The sequence below is a fragment of the Taeniopygia guttata genome, chromosome 3, assembly GCF_048771995.1.
Source record: "Taeniopygia guttata chromosome 3, bTaeGut7.mat, whole genome shotgun sequence".
NCBI lineage: Eukaryota > Metazoa > Chordata > Aves > Passeriformes > Estrildidae > Taeniopygia > Taeniopygia guttata.
The window spans coordinates 60,313,731-60,337,547 of NC_133027.1; the positions used below are offsets into that span (position 1 = coordinate 60,313,731).

The 23,817-nt window shown below is 40.3% G+C and overlaps 1 protein-coding gene across 7 annotated transcripts in view; it reads right to left on the reverse strand.

The window, feature by feature from the left end:
• The window catches only part of IPCEF1 (interaction protein for cytohesin exchange factors 1), an 87,730-nt gene that overhangs the window by 35,862 nt on the left and 28,051 nt on the right, over positions 1–23,817 (reverse strand). For 3 of the 7 annotated variants that reach the window (XM_072926959.1, XM_072926960.1, XM_072926958.1), the window contains exons 2-4: positions 8,940–8,990; positions 3,357–3,393; positions 2,520–2,689 (exon numbers count right to left, since the gene is read on the reverse strand). In XM_072926959.1, coding sequence (XP_072783060.1) covers positions 2,520–2,689; positions 3,357–3,393; positions 8,940–8,963 — 231 coding nt within the window. In that variant the 5' untranslated portion in view covers positions 8,964–8,990. The other 4 variants (XM_072926963.1, XM_072926962.1, XM_030268040.4 and 1 more) reach the window with 3 other exon arrangements.

The window sequence follows — 23,817 nt, forward strand, 5'->3', positions numbered from 1 at the left end:
AGAACCAAAGTGGTCAAGCAGAGCAACAGGCAACCAGTGTGCCCCAGTCCCTTTGATGTCAGCCCCAATCTTTCATCACCACCTTTGGCATCAGCCCCTGTAAAAGGGCTGGTCACAGGGAGCCTCGGGCACGTGAGAAGCAGGACTCCTGTTTCAACAGAACTTTAGACTGTCATCTTGTACAGCCCCTTGGGACCAAGGGTTAACTTTACTGTACACAGTGGAAGTGCAGGCAGTCCTAATGCCAGGCCAGAGACTTGTCAAGAAAGCAAGTGAATTGTATCCCTGCTATTACTCCTTCCTCAATATAGAAGTGAGAATATCTGGGTCTAATTGATCTCACATACAACTTCTGAGCATACCTCTGGTCTCAAGAATTTCAGAGAGCAGGCTTTAGCAAAGAGCACCTCTCCTCCTTTCCAAACCCCACAGCTACTGACATTCTGCAAACACAGCTTGCATCTATAGTTACACAGAGGCTGCACTTTAAGCTGCCCAAAGAAACCTTGAGTTTTAACATAGTGTGTGAGAGTTCACAGAAGTTGAAAGCAAAGAGGTGCTACCAGCTAGCGTGCTTAAAGCACGACCGTGATTGGTGAGAACTCAGGGTTGACACAAGACAACAATATTTTAAAGTCACATTAGCTCTTCAGAGGAAATTAAATAAACTGGAATGAGACTGACACTTATTTTTCAACCTTGTTCTTTTGGAGGCAATCAGTAATAGTCAGGAAGTAGGCATGGGCTAAAAGGGTGAGTGCTGTCTAGGAGCACTGGAACCAGCATGATCATGGTTTCTCTGGATCTCAGGAGTGGAATTTAACAAGGCCAGAACAACTGAAGGAAGTGGAGGAATTTGCACCTCTCCCCCATCACTCTTCCCAGAGGCAAACTTTTCCTGCTCTTGCCTTCTTTATTTCCTCTCATCTTGATTACTCCTTAGGATTATTCCTTTCTGATATTTTCTGTGTCTAAAAAGTCATGTCAGCCAGCCAGCTCACCTTTCTTAAATCTGCTTGGCCAGAAGTACAACTGCAAACACAGATTTATAAAAGCCACTAAGGTTTTGCAAGGTATTAATGCTGCTTATTGGTGTTACTGCCTTGCCATGTCTTTCAAGCAGATATATTGTAATCCTAAGGAAAAAAGTGCATTTTCAAAACTTTTTTTTCCAATATTTCTATTTATTTTCTTTCTATTATGCATGTATATGACATAGTCTTGAAAGGAATCTATATCAGACTAAGACATCATAAAAAACAACAGCCCAAGACTAGTAGAGTTGCTTTCCTTTACCCCAAAAAGAAATAGTTAATATCATCTTGAAGTATCATATAAAGTTTTTATTTGGATTTTAAAAAAGCAAACAAAAAAATTCTCTCTGTCACACACACACAAACAAAAAAACACCCCACAAAAAACCAACACTATACTCACAACTGAAGGGAGAATGTGAAATAGTCTACATGAGTAAAGCTTTGTTTAGGGTATGAGGATTTTTTTAATGGCTTAAACTATTGTATTTTTTTCCCTGAAAAGTTAGCCAAAATTTTGATGGGGATTACTGCAGTGGAAATAAACAAGTGGAAATCATCCAGATTGCCTTTGGTATTTTTTTAAATGCTCTAAGAATTAATAAGGGTTCCTTTAATCTTTCGTCCTTTGCTGTGCCTGTGACATGCTGATTTCCAGAGCAGCTGCTTTACATTTAAGTAACCTCATGCCCATCCACAATTCAACACTGAAGCTGTTGAGTTTCACTATGTTTTTGCTGTCATACCCTAATTCTCTTCACACCCTAATCCTTAGATCTGTCACTCCATCATTTGAACGTGATAAGAGCTTTTTAGAGGTAGCAGTGCCAGACAGCAAAGTAAAGGGAATAACTGTATCTGAATCTTCCTAAGATGGGCAACACACCCTCTCTGCCCCTTTAAACAAACACAAAGTAAAGCAGCTGCTCTCTACTATCTGGGGAAAAAAAAAAAAAAAAAAAAAAAAAAGGACAAAAATATTAAATAGGGAAAAAAAAACAAAACCAGGAAAAAAAAAAAAGAAAAAAAGAAAAAGAAAAAGAAAAAGAAACCAAACAGACAAACAGAATAATCTTAGTAGGGAAGGGGATGGAAAGAGAAATAGGAGAGACATTTCTGAAAATTAATAAGTGAAGAAGCATTCCTGTTTTGAGTTTTGACAAAAAGTGTTTGCAAATTGCCTATACCCAGCAAAACATTTCTCAAATTCAAATGCCACCTTTAAAGAACAGCTCTTTACAGGGCAAAACAGACAGCAAGTTAACATTTCACAAGTACCTGCTGAACTAGAAAACACATAGTTTTCGGCATATTTCAAATTCATATAGACACTTCCCAGATCACATATGTGTCAGGACTGAGAAATAAACCCAGTTACTTGTACTCCTCCAGGGTGCACCTAAATTGTGACCCCAGGTTCCCCTCTCTCAGTCCCAGCAGACGCTGTTTGTCTGGCACCCAGAGCTGGCTGTACACTGTACTCACCAGCTGACTGCTGTACCAATACAGCGATGACTCCTTTAGCACACACCAGAACTTTTTCCATTTGTTGCCAATGAAAGCGCCTTTTTCCTTCTTTTTGTAGAGCCATCCTTGGCAATCGGCTTGCCCCAGCTCTTTGCACGATATCCTCCGTCGGCTCATTATAAAGAACCCTGTGCCATTAAAAATACAGTGTTGTGCTTGCTTAAAACTGCACTACCAGGAAAGATGTTGCTGCCAATTAAGGATATCATCCTTACTTAGGAATCTCAGCAAGTCATCCAAGCATATCTTAAAATATACTTAGAAGCCATTCAGTTTTATAATGGCTGTGACACTAACACACATTCATTTGAAAGGCTTGCTGATGTTCAGAAATTAAACAGCAAGCTATAGATAATGCAGATACTAATTAATGCTAAGATAACCATACATGAGTTTTTGTAAATTAAAAATACAGCCTTTGATCCTTTTAAGAGAAGCATGCATGTAGTTTCCCTCACACAGCTGCACTGAAAAGGATACATCTCTTTAAGTCAGCTAGAGAAAACTATTATGCCAAGTACATGAAAACCACCAGCATGTATGTCTGTGCAGGCAGCTGATTCTACCTCACTGATTTCCAGCTTTGATTCAATTAACATACCACAAGGATTTAGTCCAAAGGAACAGCCCGTTGTCATTTTTCTCAGAATCGGTGTAAGAATCAGTGGAGTTAAAAAGCAGCTTTTTACCAGATGAGTAGCAGTACAAAATCCTCACCCTCCCAAGAATAAGACATACTAAGAAAATAACAAAAGAGGAATCCAGGAGGGAAAAGAAAAAACAATCTCTCATTACCTTGACTTTTCTTTTTTGCCTTCTGACGCAAAGGAACCTGTAAAAAATGCAGGAAGGAAAGAAAAGAGGAAATTTCAGATTGTGTTGCAACATTTGTGTAGAAAGGGGAGGGGGAAGCTAGAGAAGGACGTGGTGGTGATGCTGGTGGTATATGCAGGATGGAAACACATAACCCACTCACTGCTGAAGGGATGCTAGCAGCTGAAGCAAAAAACGTGTTAATTAAAATTGATGTATATCTAGTTGAGCAAGAGCAAACACGTGTCTATCTACTACTGTTTCCTGTTTCACATCCACAGACAGCTTCTACTTTGCTGTGTTTGCCCAAATGGTATTCTGTATTTTGAAGTTAAAAAATAGAAGCTAAAACTCCAGCATTTTAATGGTTCATTAGGCTCCACAAGGAGGATTTACAAACATGGGGAGATTAAAATACATGCCAGATGACTGATAGTCATTTAACTCATTCTAAGAAATCCTGAAAAAGAAAAAAAATTATCTTCATCTTTTCCTTTTTATTTAATGCAGAACATGTATTTTTCCCCTATTAAACAGTTTAATAATATTTCTTAAGGAAAATAAAATCACACAAAATATATGGAAATTTTAGTCACTGCAAAAATAACACAACTGAATTTATGCATTTGCAGTCTACATATTTAATCCTGCATAAACATGTAGAAAATGAAACTAAAAGAGAAGACCACAGAACAAAAAAGGAGGCAATTGAAAATGGAAGGTATGGTTTTTGGAGTAAATTCTCCTCAGGCAGGCTGGTTGGTTGTATGATTGCAGACAAAGTACTTGACTTCTCTTTGCCTCAACCTTTCCTTCTCTAGTGTGGGAACTAAACGATTCACTTTTTTCTATTTTTAGGAAGGGTTTGAAGCCCCCAGATGACAAATGCTGCATAAAGGGATGCATGATTTAATATGCTGGCCACAATGTTGCTATGCAAAGCCGCTAGCTACCTGATCCGCTGCAGAGCTACGCTACGAACATCCCTAATGTAGCCCCTCCGCCTCATCAGACAGGAAAACAAAACCCCATTTCATATCCCTCTTGAAAAATCTGATGGCTCTTCTCACAAATTAAAGGTGAGTAAAGCTAGACCATCTGCAAACAATGATAGAAGAGCCCACTGTCACCAGTGTTTACAAGAGCGACAACTTTCTGAAGCAGGGATCTCTGCAGCGTGTACCAGAGAGCACAGAGACGTGTCTTGCAGTCCTGTGCTTATCTGGTGCCTGTTTGACATGACCTGAACAACACTCTTGTGGGAGGCTTTACCAGACATGAAGAATCCCAGACTCCCACTTAATTACTGAGTATTCTTTTTCCTTTTTCCCTTATTGTTTTATTTTTTTAATTCTACCACTGCCTCTCTCTCTCAAACTATTCTCCATGACAACACACAAAGAAAAGCAAAAAGAAAACACATTAGCTCTATTAGAGATTCTGCTATTTCCCCATCTTTTTCATGTCTTCATTCCAAAGAAACTTATGCCCTATTTAGGACACATGGAAATAATGTATGGCCTCAGGGAATCAGTGGGTCACACAAACTAATTGCCTTCCTTCAGAGCTATCCAAAATTATATTAAGAAAAACAAATATGAATCAGGTCTCCTGCCCCAAAAACTATGTAGCAAAGCGACATCATATCTTTGCCATGGCACTATATTGGGGTCATTTCATCTCTAACCAATATGAAGTCATAAAAAAGAAGAGCGATACTGAGACAGGATGTGGCTCTTTCTACACAATTGAGGAGGAAGCAATCTTTCCACTAACCATGTTGATGATCTAAAGAAAAATAGCAGGGTCTATTGCTCATGTGCCAGGAAGAGCTAATGTCCATGTTATGTAAGAGATCAGTTGGGGCCCACTTTATATCAGACTGAGGCAGAAACTTATCACCTAGTAAGAGCCTGGGCTAGCTAAAATAATTTACAAATTTATGTGTATTAACCTGCAGCAATGATGGCATCCTGCTGCAAGTTGATAGGGGTGATGAACCAACCCTCTCTTCTCTATATTGTGGGAGGAGTTGGGAAATTAATGGTGGAAGGAAGAGCAGTTTCTCTACAGCCAGAACTGTATTTAGTTTGCCTGGATAAAATCAGTAGTAAATCTCTAACAAAATAACTGATGAATGAATTTTTTTAATTAAGATGCATTTCTCATTATCTTTCCAAGTATTCCTGAAAACTGAGGCAGATTTTTAACAAATTAGCACTAAGCCTGAAATTCTGCAACTTCTGGTTGTGTTTTACTGCTGTTCAGAAACCCGGCTTCATCCTATAAAAAAAAATGTGTTCTGCTCCACACAAGAGAAAGCTCCTATCCCCAAGTGCAGCAATAAAATGCAACATGATTCACAAAATTGCCTTCTCAAATTTTGTTGATCTATAAACAAATAAAAAAACCTCTTTCTCCAAAGCACAGTGTTTAGAGTCAGATAGATGCTTTATGAAATAAACAAGCAGTTTTCAGTAAAGCTGTTTTCATCTTAAACCAATAGAAAACTTCTATTTAAATGAATATACCACAAAATTCATTAAATGCCTCACCAGCACACTTTGGATTCAATTGTCCATGAGAATACAACACATTAGCAAGTCTCCAGTGGCAAACCTTTTTTCAAGAAGTGAATTAAAGTTTCCTTCACTGAAAACTCTTTTATAAAAAAGTCAATCATCTTTTATATCAGTGGGCCCGAGTGAACATTGATTAAGAGACACTTTTAAGTTTCACTCTTCTAGAGACTCTTACCAGTGCAGAACGAAAAGAAAACTGTGGAAGGCAGAGTTATTACCAACAAAATGAAGGGTATAGCAGCAGTTTCAGATGTGGACGTACTGTAACTACCAGACATAGCCACTGGAACAATCTGAAACTAAACCAAATGTCATGATTTTGCTTTTAACAATGGTGGATATTTTTCTATAATTTTCAATTTCCTAATGGGAAGTGATTTATTTCATTATCACACATTCAACTGTAAAAAAAGCCAAGAACATCAGATGTATTTCTATTTCTTCTTACCAAAGGAAATCTGAGAGCAGTAGTTCTCAGAAAGATCTGGGGTAACTGCAAAACATACACTTTTGTGCAAGACTGGTGATAGAGAGTAGGTTTTAATTATTTTGGTAGTCTTTGGTTTGCTGAGGACTGAACAGGATGGGCTAGTGATCCTGCAGAACAACACAGACTTCAAACTTGCTATCTATTACTCCTCCACTTGGCAAACACACCATGAGTGAGTTGCAAAGGAACCTATACAACTGTGCATTGTTCATTGCCACTTCTGTGCCAGGCAGGCCCCAGCAACGAGCAAAAACATATGAGAGAAGTGACAGCTTCAGCAGAGGCTTCTGTCAGTCCAGATGTCCTTTTTTTCCACAGAATCACAGTATGATTTAGACTGAAGGGACTTCAGGAGGTCATCTAAGTCCACTCTCCACCTGCAACTGGTTTTCCAGGATGGTTTCCAGATGGCTTTTTCATTTCACCAAGCATGGAGACACCCCACTTTCTCTAGGCAACCTGTGACACCACCCAGTCATCCTCACAGTAAAAATGGTTTCCTGATCTTCAGAGGAAACCTCCTGTGTTTTAGTCTGTGTGCATCACGTCTAGTCCTGTCATTGGGCACCACTGAAAAGAATTATAGAATTGTTAAGGTTGTAATAGACCTTTAAAATCGTCAAGGCCAAGCATCAACTTAGTACCACCACTATGTTGGCTATTAAACCATGTCCTCTTCTTTGCATCCTCCCTTCAGGTATTTATGCACATGGGTAAGAGCCTCCCTGAGCTTGTTTTCCAAGCTAAACTGCCCCAGTTCACTTAGTCTTTCCTCATATCTTAGATGCTACATTCTAATCATTCTTCTGGCCCTTCATTGGGCCTCTTCAGTATATCAGGTGTCTCTTATATTGAGAAGTCATTCCAGGAGTGGCCACAGCAGCACTGAATAAATTATGACCTCCCCTGACCTGCTGGCAATACTTTGTCTGATGGAGCCAAAGATACCATTTACCTTCTTTGCGGCATGGGCACATTGTTGGCTCATGATGTCCACCAAGATTCCCAGGCCGTTCTCTGCCACTTTCCAGCTCTACGGCCTCCAGCACGCACTGGTTTCCCCTAGCAGTACCATTTTTGCTCAAATGGAGCAACAACAGGGGATAAAAGTCAGAATCTGGACAGGCTTTATCAGTCTCTGCACAACATCCTGGATCCTGGCCCCTCCCAGGCAGCAAACACCTCTGGATGGTTGGTCAGGCCTACAGATGGGTCCTTTGTCCCTTGCAGTAGGGAGTCACACACTGCAGGGTCTCACCTTTTCTTCCTGGTAGACCTGCATGGTTTACAGTCAAGTGACTGTAAATCTGGCTCCTCTTCAATTATGAGGACAGTCAACCCATTCTTAGATGATGTGGGAACTTCCTCTTTATTCATGAAGTCATCAACTTCCATCCTTCCAACTCTCCAAAGGTTGTTCTTACTTTGATAGAGCACATAGACACTGCCTGCTCTCCATTGCAGGTGGGGACTGGTGGTCTTCACTCTGTTGTGTCTCAGAGAAAACCCCATCTCTCTCCCTTCCACTTTCTCTGGTACTGCACAGTTTGCACACTTCCTCCCGAACCTCCTCCACTTCCCAGAACAGCTCCTCCAAGATGGCCTGCAGGGCTGAGAGACATCACCCTTGGCCTCAGGGAGAGGTTCCTGACATCCCCTGAAGTCTGGGACTTGGAGAGCTGCAGCCAATCTGTGTGGAAACCTCTGCCCTAGGAATGACAGCTTCTGGGGAAGCTGCCCTGTTACCACCATGTCTAAGACTGCTACAGCACCACAGTTTCAATGGAGGCCCCCTTATTTCACTCCTTCTTCACACCCAGCTGCACAAACTGATGTCTCTGTTGGCTGCTATCTGGGCAGATCCCTCCCAAGCACCAGTTAAAGGACCCTTGACCCTTCCTAGTCAGAGGCAGCTGCATCAAAGACTCCAGGAGTGCTGGGTGAGGCACAGCCTGCAAACGCCTCAAGAATAAAAATGGGGTGAAATAGGTACATAAGGCTGTTTCAGGGGAAAGAGAAAAATAAAGTCTACATGGAAAAGCAGGGGCATTGGGCTAATACTAAAAAACAGGCTTCATGTCTCATGAAGTTTGACTCACAATGAATGAGTCTGAGAAAGCACCAAAGGCAGCTGTGGTCAATGGTTATATTCTACAGAGCTGTATTTTCTTTAATCTTCCCAAGTGTTACACTGTGTGGCTAATAAATCCTTTGCTAAGCTCATGTATCTTAGGTTAAAATTACCTCATGCATTGAGGGGGAGGATTTGGAAGTGAGGGCATCCCTAGCATCAGGCACATGCAGCAGATTTCATTTTATCTTTATAGCAGAACTGGGGAAACCCCTCCACTTGGGCTGGCCCACAAGAAAGATGCTTTTCACATGTGCTGTTCTTTTATGCTGTCCATGGTCTTTGTGGCTACAAGGATATAATCCCAACATATGACCTCTTCAGATGATAAATAACTCTGGCATAGCTTCAATCATACTTACAAGAATATTGCCATCAGCTTCCATGAATGGTTTCAAAGCTCAATGGAAAAGCTGTTAAAAGAGAAAAGTTTGTGTACTTAAGCTCTGTATTGCATTTTCATATAACATAAGTCTTGACAGTAAACAAATGTTTTCAAACATTTTGTCCTGCTAACTCTACCCTCTGACTTCTCCCAATCCCTAAAAAAAAATTTCAGAGACAATCCTATGTTATGTGAACTAATTTTACTGATTTAGAAATCAATAAGCAGTAAGTAACATTAACTCAAAAGTATCCAAGCTTATTTTTATGAAATAAACAGAACAAAGCTCATGGATGTGGCCAGAGGGTTGCTTTTTGCTTGGTTGTGATAGGTTTTTGAGTTAGCTAGGATTGGAGGTTTTTGGGGTTTTAGGAGGAAATGCAATAGAGAGAATAAATAAATAAAATTGGGAGTGTTTTTTTTGTTGTTGTTGTTGTTCGTTTTGGTCTTTAGTCTGAAAGAAATCTATAGCATTTGGGTTCCTGCTTTGGGTGAGTAATTCCCAGCATTTTCTGGGAATAAAACTTAAATAACCTTCTGGTTCTCCTAAATGGGATGAGACCTCAAACCATACTACTCATTTTATAATGGGTTGAAATTTTCCTTTCTGGAGACCAAAATCTGTGCAGTCCAACAGCAGACACTGGATTTTCCAGACACGAAGTCAGTAGATATCCATTTAGGTGGCAGATGAGGTGATTTCATTTGGTTAACACAAGCACTTTTCAGCTCCCTGCATGATTTTCCTTTGGTTGGTAGAATGGGCAGATGATGAATCAGTGCAGTGTACAAGATGAATGAAAACATACCAATGTTTTAGTGCCAGCAAAGTTCCTATAAAACTCACCCCTCTGCATGTGAAAGAATCAAGGAGGAAAATGGAAGAGGATACAAAACTTGGCTGAAGCAAGCAAGAAAGGATTTCCAGAAATAAAGCCACACTTCAGAAGAATTTCTAACAAGAACATTTTCCTGTTACTAGAACCAGTTATTTAAGATATGTGCCACTCCTCATACATAATATTTGTCTTTGTTTGAAAATAAATTCTTTAAAAAGAAAATAAAAACCCACCTACTGGCTTCCAGCAATTTCAAACCAAAAATAGAAAGGCAAACAAATACATATTTTTCTGGCTCCCAGCCATTTCTCTTCAAAAGTAGAAAGAAGCACTTTCTATAAGTAGCTCAAGTTGAAGTAATATCATGATGAGGAGAGATGTTATGACCAATAATTTCAAGGATGTTTAGAAATCATAGCTAGTACAAACAAGCAGAGGAAACACCTTGAGTTATACAAGTAAATTAACAGTGATCCTCAAATACGGAGCAAGAAGGAAAGGGAATAACAGACCATATCACAGTAATTATTGTGATGTGGCCTTTTTCCTGTCATTTCTTAATTTCATGGGTGCCTTGGGTTTGGGGAGGAACTGCACAGCTTTGAATCACACAGTCCCAGGAGCAAGGGGAGAAGCATTAGTTAAATGGCAAGGCAATGTTTCTCCTGTGTGCTTTGTGCCAAAGGAGTTGAAATGGATTTCAGCTAACCCTTCTCGGTGACTTTAACTCAAACATTAGTTTAGTTTCCAGAAACTGAATAAGAAATTTTGAGCCAGCACCCAGTGTTCAAAACCAGCATTGACTTCTGTCCCATTCTAGTTAACATAATTTATTGCTCCCTGTGTCATGAAAGATACTTAAAAAATCACAGTCACTGCAGAAATAACTCTTAGACACTTAACCTGTGTTTCTCCTAAGAAAGCCCAACCTGAGTGAGATTAGTTACTCTGTGAAAAGGCGTTAGGTTATTTTTATCCACTCAAGTGTACTCAACTGTTTCAAAACTAACATTTCAGAAGGGCATAACCTTCTTATCTCTGCAGTAGAGCAAAATAAGGGATTCCTTTCAATTTTGTGCAGGTGTACTGTGGGAAAACTATCTAAACAGTCAGGTGAATTAGGAGAAGGAGCTGGATAAATGTGGCCACTCAAATAGAGCCAATCAATGTCCACACTACTGGATGGCCCAGCATGACTCTGCAGGGGCTGGCTCTGGGAACCCAGCCCCCTGCCCCTCAATAAGCCCCTCACACGGGCTGCAGCTGGGATCTGATGGTGGGCAGTGCCCCCACTTTTCCCTCTGTGTGCTGGCAGTGGTCACACCACGGCAGTCCAGGGCCATGCTCAGGGCTGGCAGCTTGGCCAACAGAAAGGCTTCCCAGGCCATGAAGGCTCCACCTGAGCTCAGGAGCTCTGCAAGTCAGTGGGAGGTTAGTAAGAGACAAGCCTTCAGTTCACATCATCAGGAAGGTGTCCTGACTCCGAGCTGCAATGGCTGCAGCAGGAGAAGACTCGGCCCATTTCACAGCACTCACAGTGCGGTGTTACAACCTGAAGACCTGTGTGTATCCTTGTCCTGACATAGGTGGACATGGAACTTGAAGAGGGGTGTCACCCCGAAAGGTGGGTGTGGGATTCTAGCCCTCTCTTAAAACTCTCCACTTGCAACAAGATAAATTCTAGGAACAGAAGGAGAGGAAAACCCTCCAGCCTACGGATTAAGGTACCCACATGGAAGACTTGCAACAGGATTGCCGTCTGCTGTAATGGATGCTCAATTTGCTAAAATTAAAAGGTGGCATAAATCAAAGAGAGAAAATTAAACACGGTAAACCCCCTCTCATTTCAGATGGCTTCAGAAACAGTAAAACAAACTTGAATCTCTCATTTTCTGGAGGCTAAACTGCAATTGATGTACTCAATAAAAGCAAAGGGGATGGATTTATATTATCAGTTTGTAAACCATATCTATATTTCTTTGGCTGTCTAGGAGTTATCTGAACCACCTGATTTCACTTCAATCTGAATTAAATACAATGTCAAATGTGGTTTCAGTTACAAGATTTCTAAATCAAGTTCTTGAGGGCTCTTTTTATTTTGATTTAACAACTGAACATTAATTATTGGAGTGCATAGTTTTATTAGTCTCACTTCACCCTTGCTTTTTCAAGAAGAGTAATAAACAAGTACCTATGTGAGCAATAAGCTCGTGCAAAAAACATGGAAACGTGACAGGTGTCTTAGGAGAAATATCTTACAATAATAGATAGAGGTAGTCTATTTGACTCACCATTTCTCCTAAAATATATAGAAATATTTCTATAAAGAACAAATGTCATTTGAAAGGGTGGGAAAAGGGGGACAAAAAGAGAACACTGAGGTTCTAATGACTCTAATTGCAAAAATCAATCTTAATTCATTAGTAATATTCCTCTTGGGAAAATCAAAATCCACAAGGCCTTATGCTGTCTCTTGCCAATTACAAGCTACAGTGAGTATGTCAATCTGCAATGATCATGGCATAAGCCTGCCAGACATGCCTTCCAGTCATCTCTCAGATGACATTCCAAGTGGACATATGCCTTCCTGCTTCTGAGCAAAATATTTGATATATGCAACATGACTCAGACTATTTGTGTCACAGAAGCACCCAAAATGTGCATAGCTAAGTTCCTGTTCAGTGGCATCAACACAGACTACTCCAAAAGAAAATTTCTGTTTTACCAAGCACCAAGCCAGGGCTGTAGACAACCTGGAAAATAAGCTCTGAGCCTTCTGTTAACACTGCTCACACTGGTCACAGCTGTAACCCCTGTGCTTGTTTTCTGTTCTTTGGCTGCCTGCCACAATCTGCACTTCAATGGGCAATGAATTGACAGGTGATATGAAACGAGTGAGAGTGGTACAAAAGTTGCCCCCTGAAAATCAATGATTACTTAATCACAAATTTCACCAGACATTAGGAGTAACATTGCCCCAATTTACAGCAGCGCTTGAAGCACTGTCCTGTGGCAAGGAGACAGCCTTACATAATAGTCCTAAATTATCACCTTACCCCTAACTGGGGTTCTTGCAACAATGCAGGGGGAAAATGATCACAGTGATTGCAAGCTCTTAATTGTCCTTAGGCTTACTAGAGATCAATTTAATCTGACAGAACCTTACCATTAACCACAAATTAGGCAGCTCTAGTCAGGTACTTAACTGGTTAATCAGCTAAATTGACTGTCTAACTTGTACAAGGAGTTTCTTGGCCTGCAGATTTTCTCTCACATACAGGTTCACCAGGGAAGATAGATATTAAGGTGGTACTTTGCCTCAGGGCAATGACAAATAGACACTAAGGTAATTTTCACAAAATTCATGGACCTGTTCCCATCCTGGATAAGGTTGCCCCACCCACTTTGGTCCCCATGACCTCATGTTTCTAATTACAGATGAAACTACAGATTCACCATTGGCATCAGAAAGAGCAAGTCTATGAAAATATAGTCAGAAGACATAATTTTTAGAGTATACATTCAGCTTTGGCCACAATGGAACCTTTTGAATAAGCGTTACACTTTGAAAAGACCAAAGGGCTCTTTTCATAGGCTTAGCAGCAAGAAGCTGCATTTTTTCATATCTAATATATTTATATTTTATAACACCATTGGTTAAAACATTGTTTTCAAATGCATTTGGAATTACTCCATCCCCTCATGTGAAAGCGATTCAAAAAGATGACTTCTGACTCTGTCTGGGAGAAGGCCAGGAAAAACTGGAACAAAGTTCACTGCTCCTGTGTTGGAGACAGAAAGGGTTTGGAGACATCGCCCTGCTTGGATCATGGCCAGGTCCTATCAGCCCAGCTGGGAAGCCCAAGGGCAGCAGGTTATATGTGCTGACAGCTCTGAGCAAGCAGTTGCAGGAGTCAGTGCTCTCTGCCTTCAGGAGAAGAGGGGCTGGAAAGAAAGAGGAAGCTCAGCAAAAGGAAGACGCACTCCAGCTGCCTCTATGGCCTCACAGACTAAAATGAGAAAGCAAAATGGCATGCTTAATGAAGTGTGTCTGCCCCACATTCCTTGTAGTGTTGAACTAACTCCTCCTAGTGCTGCTGTGCTTGAAGGCCAAGGAAGAGTTTGCAGAAAAGTTGAGTGCAATGCTTCAATTTCTACGGCCTCCTAACTGGCTTTTTGTTTTTGCTGTGGCAGACAACGAAAGCAGGCAAAGTTAATCTCTCTGCAAAACTGGATGAAGAGTTAGTGCACTGAAAGGGTAAGGGAACACTCCAGGGATAAAGAAGCATTTCCCTGATGTTCTGCTCTCCTCTGAAGATGCACAGGTTTTTGTTAGTCCAGAAGGGAGGAAGGGGAAAAAATAAAAAGCCTATAGACCCTCCTGAGACAACAATCTAAAGGGTTTCTCTTCAAGAAAGTCCCTTGTAAAAAGATACAGATGATAAGAGAGGAACCATCATCCCCTCTTCTGTTTTTTCTGATCAGCTGTTCAGCAAAGACTGTTTTGAGGGAACACTGCAAGGTCCAGTACATAAAGAGAGAACAAGGGCATGACTCACCCTAGCACAGAGGTACAGAGGTGCTGCTCTACTTGAAAATTTGGATTATCTCAGTGACAAGAACCTGAGACATCTTCACTGGAAGGCAGTTATTCAGAACTTTGCTGTCATGGCATCTCAGGAGGTAAATGCATCCAATGGAAGATAAAAATTGCAGGAGCATGCTTTCCATTCCTGTATTTGAGAACAAGAGGCCAGCAAAAATTGTTACCCTTTGCACTCTCTGAAACTTAGATGTAAGTCTTGTTTCTTCCACCAAGGAAACACTCATTGTATCAACAATTCACGCTTCCAGGGAAATCTCAAGAGACCAGATTTTAAAAATCAAAGCAAAATCATTATATTGATGAGTATGAGGACAAAATAGGTAAGGAAATATCTGGAGGACTTGTTCCTTCTTCCATCAAAGAATTCCACTCTGCATTCAAAAAGTTCTCAAGAAACTGAAGTCTTGAGAGTCCTGTCTGGTTCTTCATTAAAAGACCAGGAGCACTGAAGAGTTTATCTTCCTCCCACACATCAGAGCACAGCAAATACATGTGCTGCACTCAAGCATCACCTCTGGAATAAGGCCATCCCAGTGGGGAGAGGCATTGCAAGGATAAACTGCCCTGGCAAGTTTCACCAAAGGAAGGTGGAACTGCTTCTGCTCAGTGTAATCTGCTGAGCCCTACAGATTTGCCACTTTTCCTGCTGGTAAAAGGCATTTCCCTAGGAATAAGAGAATGGAGAAAACTGAACTGCTGACATTACAGCTTCTCCAGAGAAATTTAGCCAGAACTCATTCCTCCATTCAACATCCATGTGCTAGTATATAGCATAGGATTTCTGCAAGGCCTAGGACAGGCAGCTCAGTGAGCTGGGCAGGCAACTGCGAGCCAAATGCTGTTTTCAGTATGTCTGAGTTAGACCAGAGATGGACTGCTGAGAGGCAGAAAAAATCATCTCTAGGATGAAAGCCCAAAGATATGATGAGAAGGTACCCTTAGAAACATTTTTCCCAGAAATCCAGTTTAATTATCAAGTAGCTTGCCTGATTCTAGACTATTTCAGCAGTAAATTTGTGTTTCTTTTAAACAGATTAATTCTCATCTTCAGTTGCTACTAGCCATATGTACTTTGTACATATTTACATTTGCCATAAGCAAGAGAAAAGAGCCTCTTCACCACACTAAAAGAGCACAGTAACATCTGCTAGAATACAGACCCTCATCAGTGTGAAAACAGGGTCTTGTCTAAGGTGGGTAGCATAACAATCTGGTTGGCCCTGAGAGCAGCAATAAAACTTTAAAAAACCTTATAACTGGTTGCAAACGATGGTTGCATGCAAATGATCAGTGCAGTACTTTTCTTCAGCTTTCAGCACATGTAGGCATTCAGGATTTACTGATTCTTGTTTCTTAAACACCATAAGCTGTTGCCAGAACATCTGCACAAAGAAATAAATCATTAGAGATAACTATCTGCTGCTCCTGCAAATGCAGATCTGACTACATCAAATACTTGCTTCTTGAATCTTACAGAAATGAACTTTTCTGTACTCCTTTCCTGTAGTGTTGCCCTCAATGTAGTAAAATCTGTAATGAAAACAGTGAGCCTTTTTCTAAAGGAGAAACACATATGTTAAAATCACTTACACAGAACTAAAAATTGAACTTCTTCTTTCACAGGAACAATTCCAAAGTTTTCCCAGAAGATCTGGATTTTCTATTATGTCATAAGCTGTATTTCACCAAACCTTTGTACTTATGTTCCACCATCTTATGGTTCTCACAACAGTCTATAGAAATTTAATTTTCTTCTAAGGAAGCCCTTTGCAGTTCTGGGCATACCTTCTGCTGTGAAAACCAACAATGGTCCTGATTATGCATTGCAAAAGGTGAGGCAGTTCCTGCAGTTGTGGGGCATGTCACACAAGTTTGGTATCCCTCATTCTCTGACCGGTCAAGCTAAGGAGCAACTTCCTCTCTTCTCTGTTTTTCTTCTAAAATATTCCCAAGTCTTAATGTCCTTTTATATTTAAAAGAGTGTATTTCAATATAGAGCACCTCAATTTTTTCATATTTCTTCTTATACATGTATTATGCAGATTTATAGAGGAAAAGCAAATAGTCAAAATAAAATCTTGACTTCTCAGTCATAAAAAAATAATAAGATAATATAAAATTAGTATTATCACCTATTTGTACATCTCACAGTAATTTCAGCCTCAATAGTTACTCTTATTTCTAAGATCCTCTTTAAATAAATTATTTTAACTTCTTACTTCAGTTTTTCCCCTCATTGGCAACAGAACCCCCATGGCAGTAAAAGTAATCAATGAGAGGTAAATGCTTGAAAAAAAGCAACCCCACATTTGGTATTTCCCATTGCAGCAGAACTCTAATTTATACCAATAACAATATGATTTCTAAAGTTAAGTATGTTCTGATTGAAAATACTTATCTTTCAAATTATATTACTGTCATTACATTTCAATTTTATAACTTATATAAAATTAAGTAATAACATAAAATTAATCCAAATTCATAAGAAGGTTAGCACAAGAAATCTACTTCTCATAAATTGGACTGACTTTTGACCATCAGTCTGTGAAAAAAATGCAAGCTATTCCAAACCACTTCAGAGAACTCACTTTCAATATGCTTGTGTTGTTTTTTTTATTAAATGTTTGCCACGCCAAAATTTAAGCCCCAGTTCTTAGCAGGAAAAGAACACCTGACCACAGGGAAAGGATGAAAGAATGCTGAAAACGTTGAATTCCAGGTAGCCAAGGCTATCATTCCCCAGAGTCAGGTCAGAAGGCTGAACAGCTCAAACTGGATGTCAGTCAAGTTTTCAGCACATTTCATAATGTGTTCATGTGCAGCCAATATGTTCCTACTTTGTCACATCCTTAAAAGCAAAAGAGGAGGAAGCAGCAGCAGAGGAAAGCTGTGGACTCCAACTGAGCACCCACTGTCCTTGCACATCCACAGCAGTATAGAACCCAAATAAAACATCATCTGACATAGTATAAAGTTATATTATGACCCAGAATTAGGAGCAACATATCTCCACATGCTGAGCAGCTGTCTCTGAAGCTGTACCAAGCTTTCCATCAGGAGAAAAACAGGCCAGAGGACAACCACCACCTGGAAGTCTATCTGATCAGAAATCACTCAACTGGAGGAACTGGAAAAAGCCTCAGCAATTAATCAGCACAAGACCAAAACTTTTCTTATCACAAATAGGTGATAATACTAATTTTATATTGTCTTATTATTTTTTATGACTGAACCCAAGACCAGAGTTTAATTGCTCTGTGCAATTTCACTATATTTCTAGGATTTTATCTTTACAATGCATCTTTGCAGTTAATTTGCTCTTCATTTGGAAGTGAAGTGTGTGCCAGGTACAGACAGCACATCCAGAATAAAGAGAACTGCTGGAGGGTCTTGCTTACCCCTCCAATGGTACGTACTACATGGCAATTTAGAATACTGATTCCATCTTCAGCTCTGCATTCCTTTAAGTGTGCTGGTAGTACTTGGGCAAAACCCACAAGACCCCAGACAGAGACACAATACAAAAACCACAACTGGAAAAAAAATCCAGTGAACTAAATTTCTAGTAAACAAATAAATAGTGATAAATTCTGGTTCTCCATTTCAGCTCTCTTCCCTTCCCTCCCTATTTTGCTCATATCTGTAGAGATGTTAAACAACCAATTTGGGAAATGCTGCATCTTACTAAATACAAACATTTTCACACTGAGAAAATTTGACAATTTGACATCATCTCCTTTTTCCCTGCACTTTGTAAGAACCACACAAATCATTTAAAGACTCTATTAGGGAGCTACAGAAAGCTCAGACAATAAGCAAATTACTGTGCATTAGCTGAGACACATTAACTATGAAGGAGCTTTAAGGCAAACTGAATTGCCTAGCAGTTGTCCTTGCTTTAGATTAAGAGAAAATAAGCACAATTAATATGACTCAGCTGGTACGGTATTTTGAAGGTGCTTGTACCCAGAAGCTGCTCCCAGAAGAACCTAGTAGACTTGGATGCACCATGGAACAAGAGCATGAGCTCTCTTGAGACCTTACAAGAAGGAACAAGGATAACAAAACAGCTACACAATGTAAAAAAGCAAGAAATATGTCAAGTGATTCACAGCACCACCACACAAAATATAGTTTGAAGAAACTTCTCTGAAGTGTTAGCAACAGGGATTGCAGTATGCTTGCTTCCATTACGATGGACTGTGTGCACTGTAAAATCAGGGAAGAAAAGGCAACTGCTCCTGGCAGGTTCAAGACAAGATACAGCAGGAGGGTGTAGGCAGGAATCAGATGGACTTCAAGATAACAGCGGGACAACAACCACCAGGATCATATTTTGGGTCTCAGTAAGCCTGAGGACAGGCGTTGTAGAAGGTTTGTGTTAGCACCAGAGCAAGGGCTTTTAAAAATAATGAGATAGGATACATTCAAATGCTTGTAAAATTAAGAGAGGGATCCCAGGGAGTTCAAAATGAAAGTCTAGGCTCACTATGTCTAATGCTGCTCAGAAGTATAAACAAATAAGAGATTCATCAATGAACCAGAGTAGGAAAACTACCCTTGCAGTGAGTTTCTGAACTGATATGAGGTGATGAAATTACTTTTGTCAAGGCCAGATATTAGGAGATTTGGGTAAAAGTGACATTAGATAATGACACTTGGATAAGAGTATATTTCTGTGTATGGAGAGTGGAGGCATTTGAAAGTTATGTGAAATTTAACCAATAGCTTGGAAACAAGAACAAAGAACTAAAGGAAGTCCTTAGACTATGACAGCATTATCAGTATGGTATCATTTCCAGCAATGAGAAAGTATGATTTAGGAAAGGTAGAACCTGATCATGCTGGCTGGATTCAACTAGAGGCTGAGCCCTGACATACCAGAGAGACAGGCCAAACAATACATTTGGTAAAAAAAAAAAAAAAAAAACAAAAAACAAAACAGAAAAAAAACCCCTCTGTGTTTAGGATCAGATCTGTCCTTCATAGGAGGACATTTGTGAATAAAATCACTTGGGCAAAATGTACAGAGGAATGGTTCAGAGTACAGCAGAGATTAGATCCTAAACAGCATGTTGAGGTATATCAGGACCTTCTGAAAGATGTTTTGCATGTGTTTTCAGAAAACAGATGGAGAACTACTGGTAGGTAGAATCACAGATGGAAGGTTTTAAGAAGAGATTTTCAGATAAATTTGAAGGTAAATGCCAGGATAAAATGAGGGCAGAGTGGACAGGATTTTGTTCATTGACTGTAGTCAATAGAAGAAATAAGAACATGCTAGCTGAGAAAGAGACTAAGACCAGAGGAGGTTTTGGAGAAAAGTAAGGTAGAGAAGTCAAAGGAAGATGAGCTCTGCCCTGATGAGGAAGCCATATCCACAGAAGAAGCAGTTAAAGAAGTGGTAGGTGAGTCAAGGCTGTGTCATTATGTTGCCTTTTTTTTCTTCCCCCCTAGAAGCAACCCACGAGAGCTGTTTGGAGAGAAAGGACACAAGAAAATGGGGACAACTGTAAGCACAAGCACAGGGAAAGAATGACTCAGCTAAGCCAGAGGCGGGGGATAGAGCTGGAGGAGGACAGACACAGCCTATTCACAGGATTTATGCCAGAGATGCCCCATAGCAAAAGCAAAAGAAACAGACACTGGAGGACAGCCAGACTGTAACTTGATGATAGGAAAGAGAAGTGAGCAATTAAAGAGTAGAGGAGGCTGAAAAGGGAAATATTTTTAGAAACGCATGTCGCTAAGGCATAAACGCAGTGTGCACATTTTGATGAGCTGTAACTGCATATACTGCTTTCCAGAGAAATTCTTAAGAGAAAAAAAATGTGCCTCTCCTTCGGGCAAGAAGGAACTGAGAGGCAGAAGGGGACAATAGGTATAGTTTCACATGCAACATTACCTCTGTGCCCATCTCCCTGCCTAGTGATGGTGCAACACTCAGTATGATTTTATCAGCATTGAGTGGTGCATCAGGAAGGACACCTTCTCCAGACATGAAACTGGTCTGCAAACAGCCCTCATGAGTTAACAGAAGTGTTAGTTGAGTGACTCCTTGAAGAGAGTTCTGTGCACAAAACAGTGAAACTATTCAGCATGTCATGCAGTGGCAGCCCTTTCCTTGGTTACTGCTCCTACCGTAGGATCCAACAGCAACTGAAAATCTCCTAGGTTCCCCCCATGACAAGCTGGTGAGCAGCAGGCTGCAAATCCATGCCATTTAATCAAGCGAGTGCACAATACTGTTGTCTGTACAGCGCCCTGCAGCTGTGTCTATATCCACAACAGACCCCGTCCCACTAACCCACAAGCAAGTTCTTTATCACTTTAGAGAGATAATGGGGGAGCGTAAGGGATGGACTTGTGGGGCAAGGGGAAACATCTGAAATCTACAAGGACAAAACAGAGAATCTTAAAAAATGAGGAAGTCCTTCAGCTTGTATTGGCTTGATGCTTTCCTCCACCACCTTGCAGGGACTGCACAGGGCTGGTGGAGAGCCTGCCATGCTAAGCAGGCAGCACCCAGCTGCTGCACCTACAAGGAAATACACTCAAAGAAGTGAGAAGCAAATGTTGTGCTCTGGCAACTAGACAGCCCGCAAGACATCAGGTCTCCCAGTACGCATGGGGACAAGCAGCAAGCAACTAGAACCCAAAGTTCACATGAACATTAGCAGTCTGGCATTAATAGCTCTTGCTAATTATAAGGTGAAACAGAGCCTTCCACCACCCGTGATGGAAAAGGGACAGCAGGGAGGCAGCATGTTGGGCAAAGTGAAATGTTGATGATGCACGATTTGAAAGCAGACGCTTCAGCATGCTTGACCTGAGGAACACAGCTCCCACATGCCACAGGACTTACATCTGGTCACACTGTGTGCAGCTCTGCCACCAGAGTCAACACCAAGAGAGGGGCACTGTAGTAATCACCTTTCTACTGAGGTAGTTCTTGCATCTAGAAAGTTTCACCACAGGGGAGGGTACAGAAAGGCCATTCCATAAGTCACAGAACAGTTTCTCTCTCCTTTTTGAATTGTCACAAACTACTGAATATTGGTATAACTGGCATATGGGAAAATCCTACCAAACTGAACTACAGTTCCTGCACGGGGATAATAAACCAACCAAGAAACCCAATTAATACTACTGAGCCCTACACTTCAAAAGAACTTGTTGAAAGAAAGTAAGTAAGTGAATAATTAAACTGTATGCTAATCTCCACTTTCTCCAGAGGCACATTTTGTTGAGGAAAACTCGAATCCAGAGATAAAGACAGGGGTTTGGGGTTTCTGTTTCAGCACAAAGTACAGGAGATTCTAATTCCACCTGTCCTTTTGTATGGGTAAGCCCATTCACACAGTACTTTAGCCATGTCTTTACTCATTCAATTTAATGTGTATAAGAGAAACAGTAAAAATAATGGACTCTAAAATTCTTTTCACATTGAAAACAGAAATAATTCTGCTCAATGTTATCACCACAGCACAATAAAATCTACTTCTATATCACACCCTAAATTCTCATCACGCAACACTATATTTGCATGTTTTTCTCTAGCAACCCAAAATCATAAGGGAATTGCTTCTATTTCCATATTACACATTTTTCTTCACAAATATCAGATTTACATGAACAGCCATGAATAGATTGTCACCGTGTCCCTTGATGGATCTTAAAACTTAACTGAATTAAACTTGTTTAGAAGAGAATAATTCATATATATGTTGTCCCTTGTCCTCACTCAACATATTTCATTATTTTTTAGTGATCCATTTGCATTTTTAACCAAAGTAGAGAGAAGGATGGGAGAATATGATATCTTTTACACAGGCCTTTAAAAACTATACTGTCTTTAAAAAAGAAAAATAGATGTGACTAGACAGAAAGAAATAACTAATATTTGTCACTTAAGCAAAAATAATTAGCCACAACCTTACCAGCAAGAAATTCTGACGAATAGCCACACTTGTCCTCAGCTCCATACACCTTGCAAAGAAGAGAGGAAACTCTTACAGAAATCAGTTGCAATGCTGAAATTGCCCAAGAGGAAACTCATGTCTCTTTTACAAGCCATGACTACACAAACCACAACTCAGACATCAAAGCAAGTGCTAAAAGCCTTGCCTGCCAGAAGTGTTAATGCTAGTGCTCAGACGTGGAAATGGGATAGGAGATGCAAATAAAATATTAGAAATATTCCCAGATAGCTAATTTTTAATAATTTTTGTTTGTTTCCCAAATGAAAATTGGTTTAAAAAATGTACTCTCATACATTCCTGAGCAGAGTGTTGTGGGAGACAGAGGAAATTATGCAACAGTCACCATCACAAATGGCAATCTCGAAGCCTCAGCCTCTTACTAACACATTCCTCAGAGCACCTCTCCAGTCCCAGTCCCCTAGGGGCCCCAGCGTTCACTCCTGAACCCCAAGGTGTGGTAGAGCCTGAACCCAGCCACACCAAGGCCAGGAAGCCCTTGGGACAAAAGGAAAGATGGGACACGAAGTGCTGTCGGTTTGGTTTTTCTGGGTCACCTGCAAGGTGTGTCCCAGGAAACCCCATCCAAGCAGGGATTACAGCGAGATCTGCAGACAAGCACATGGATCTAATAGTTTCAAATCAACCATCTTCAGTTACTACATTTCATTTTCAACTAACCAAGTGGTAAGCCAAAATTAACAACCTTGTTAAAAACATGAGACAGATGCCTCTGTAAGTTACATATTCACTAGGATTGTGGGAAAAAAGGAAATGAAAATTCAGGACCTTGTATTTTTGGGTACTTTTCTGTCTTATGTATTCAACAGTTTTAGCCAAAGGTATGTGGACTTCACGAATGAATAAACATCTAGCAAAAATATCCAAGTAACTTTTCATTGCTCTATCTACACAGCTCTTATTTCACATTTCATATTAATCTATAAAGACAGAGCATGCACTATGTTAAATTTCATCCTTCTTCAAAGAGACAGGCATTGCTAAAAATAAGGCAGGCCATCACACACTTTGAAATTATTTTTTCGTTTTTAACTCACTGGAATATTACAGACCAATTTCCTCAAAGCAGGATGGAGGGATAGTGCTGCTTAGGGATTCTCCTGCATTTTCTCATATCTCTTTCCCTGTTACAGCAAAATTTCAGGAATCAGAGTCAGGTAAAGGAGATACACAGAGATCTCCATGCTTTACGATTCATGACACTGAAATTACAGTGCCACCTGTAGGACATCCATAAAAAAATAATTTGGGTCTTGCTGGTGCCATGAATGCCAGTTATAATTATAGGGCTTTCTAGTAGTCCTGACAGAAGTGTAGGAACATAAAAAACAGATGACTCATGTCAGTCTACAGGGAGTTACTTGAAAGCTTTGTTCACATAGAGAGCAACATGCATCAGCACATCCAGAA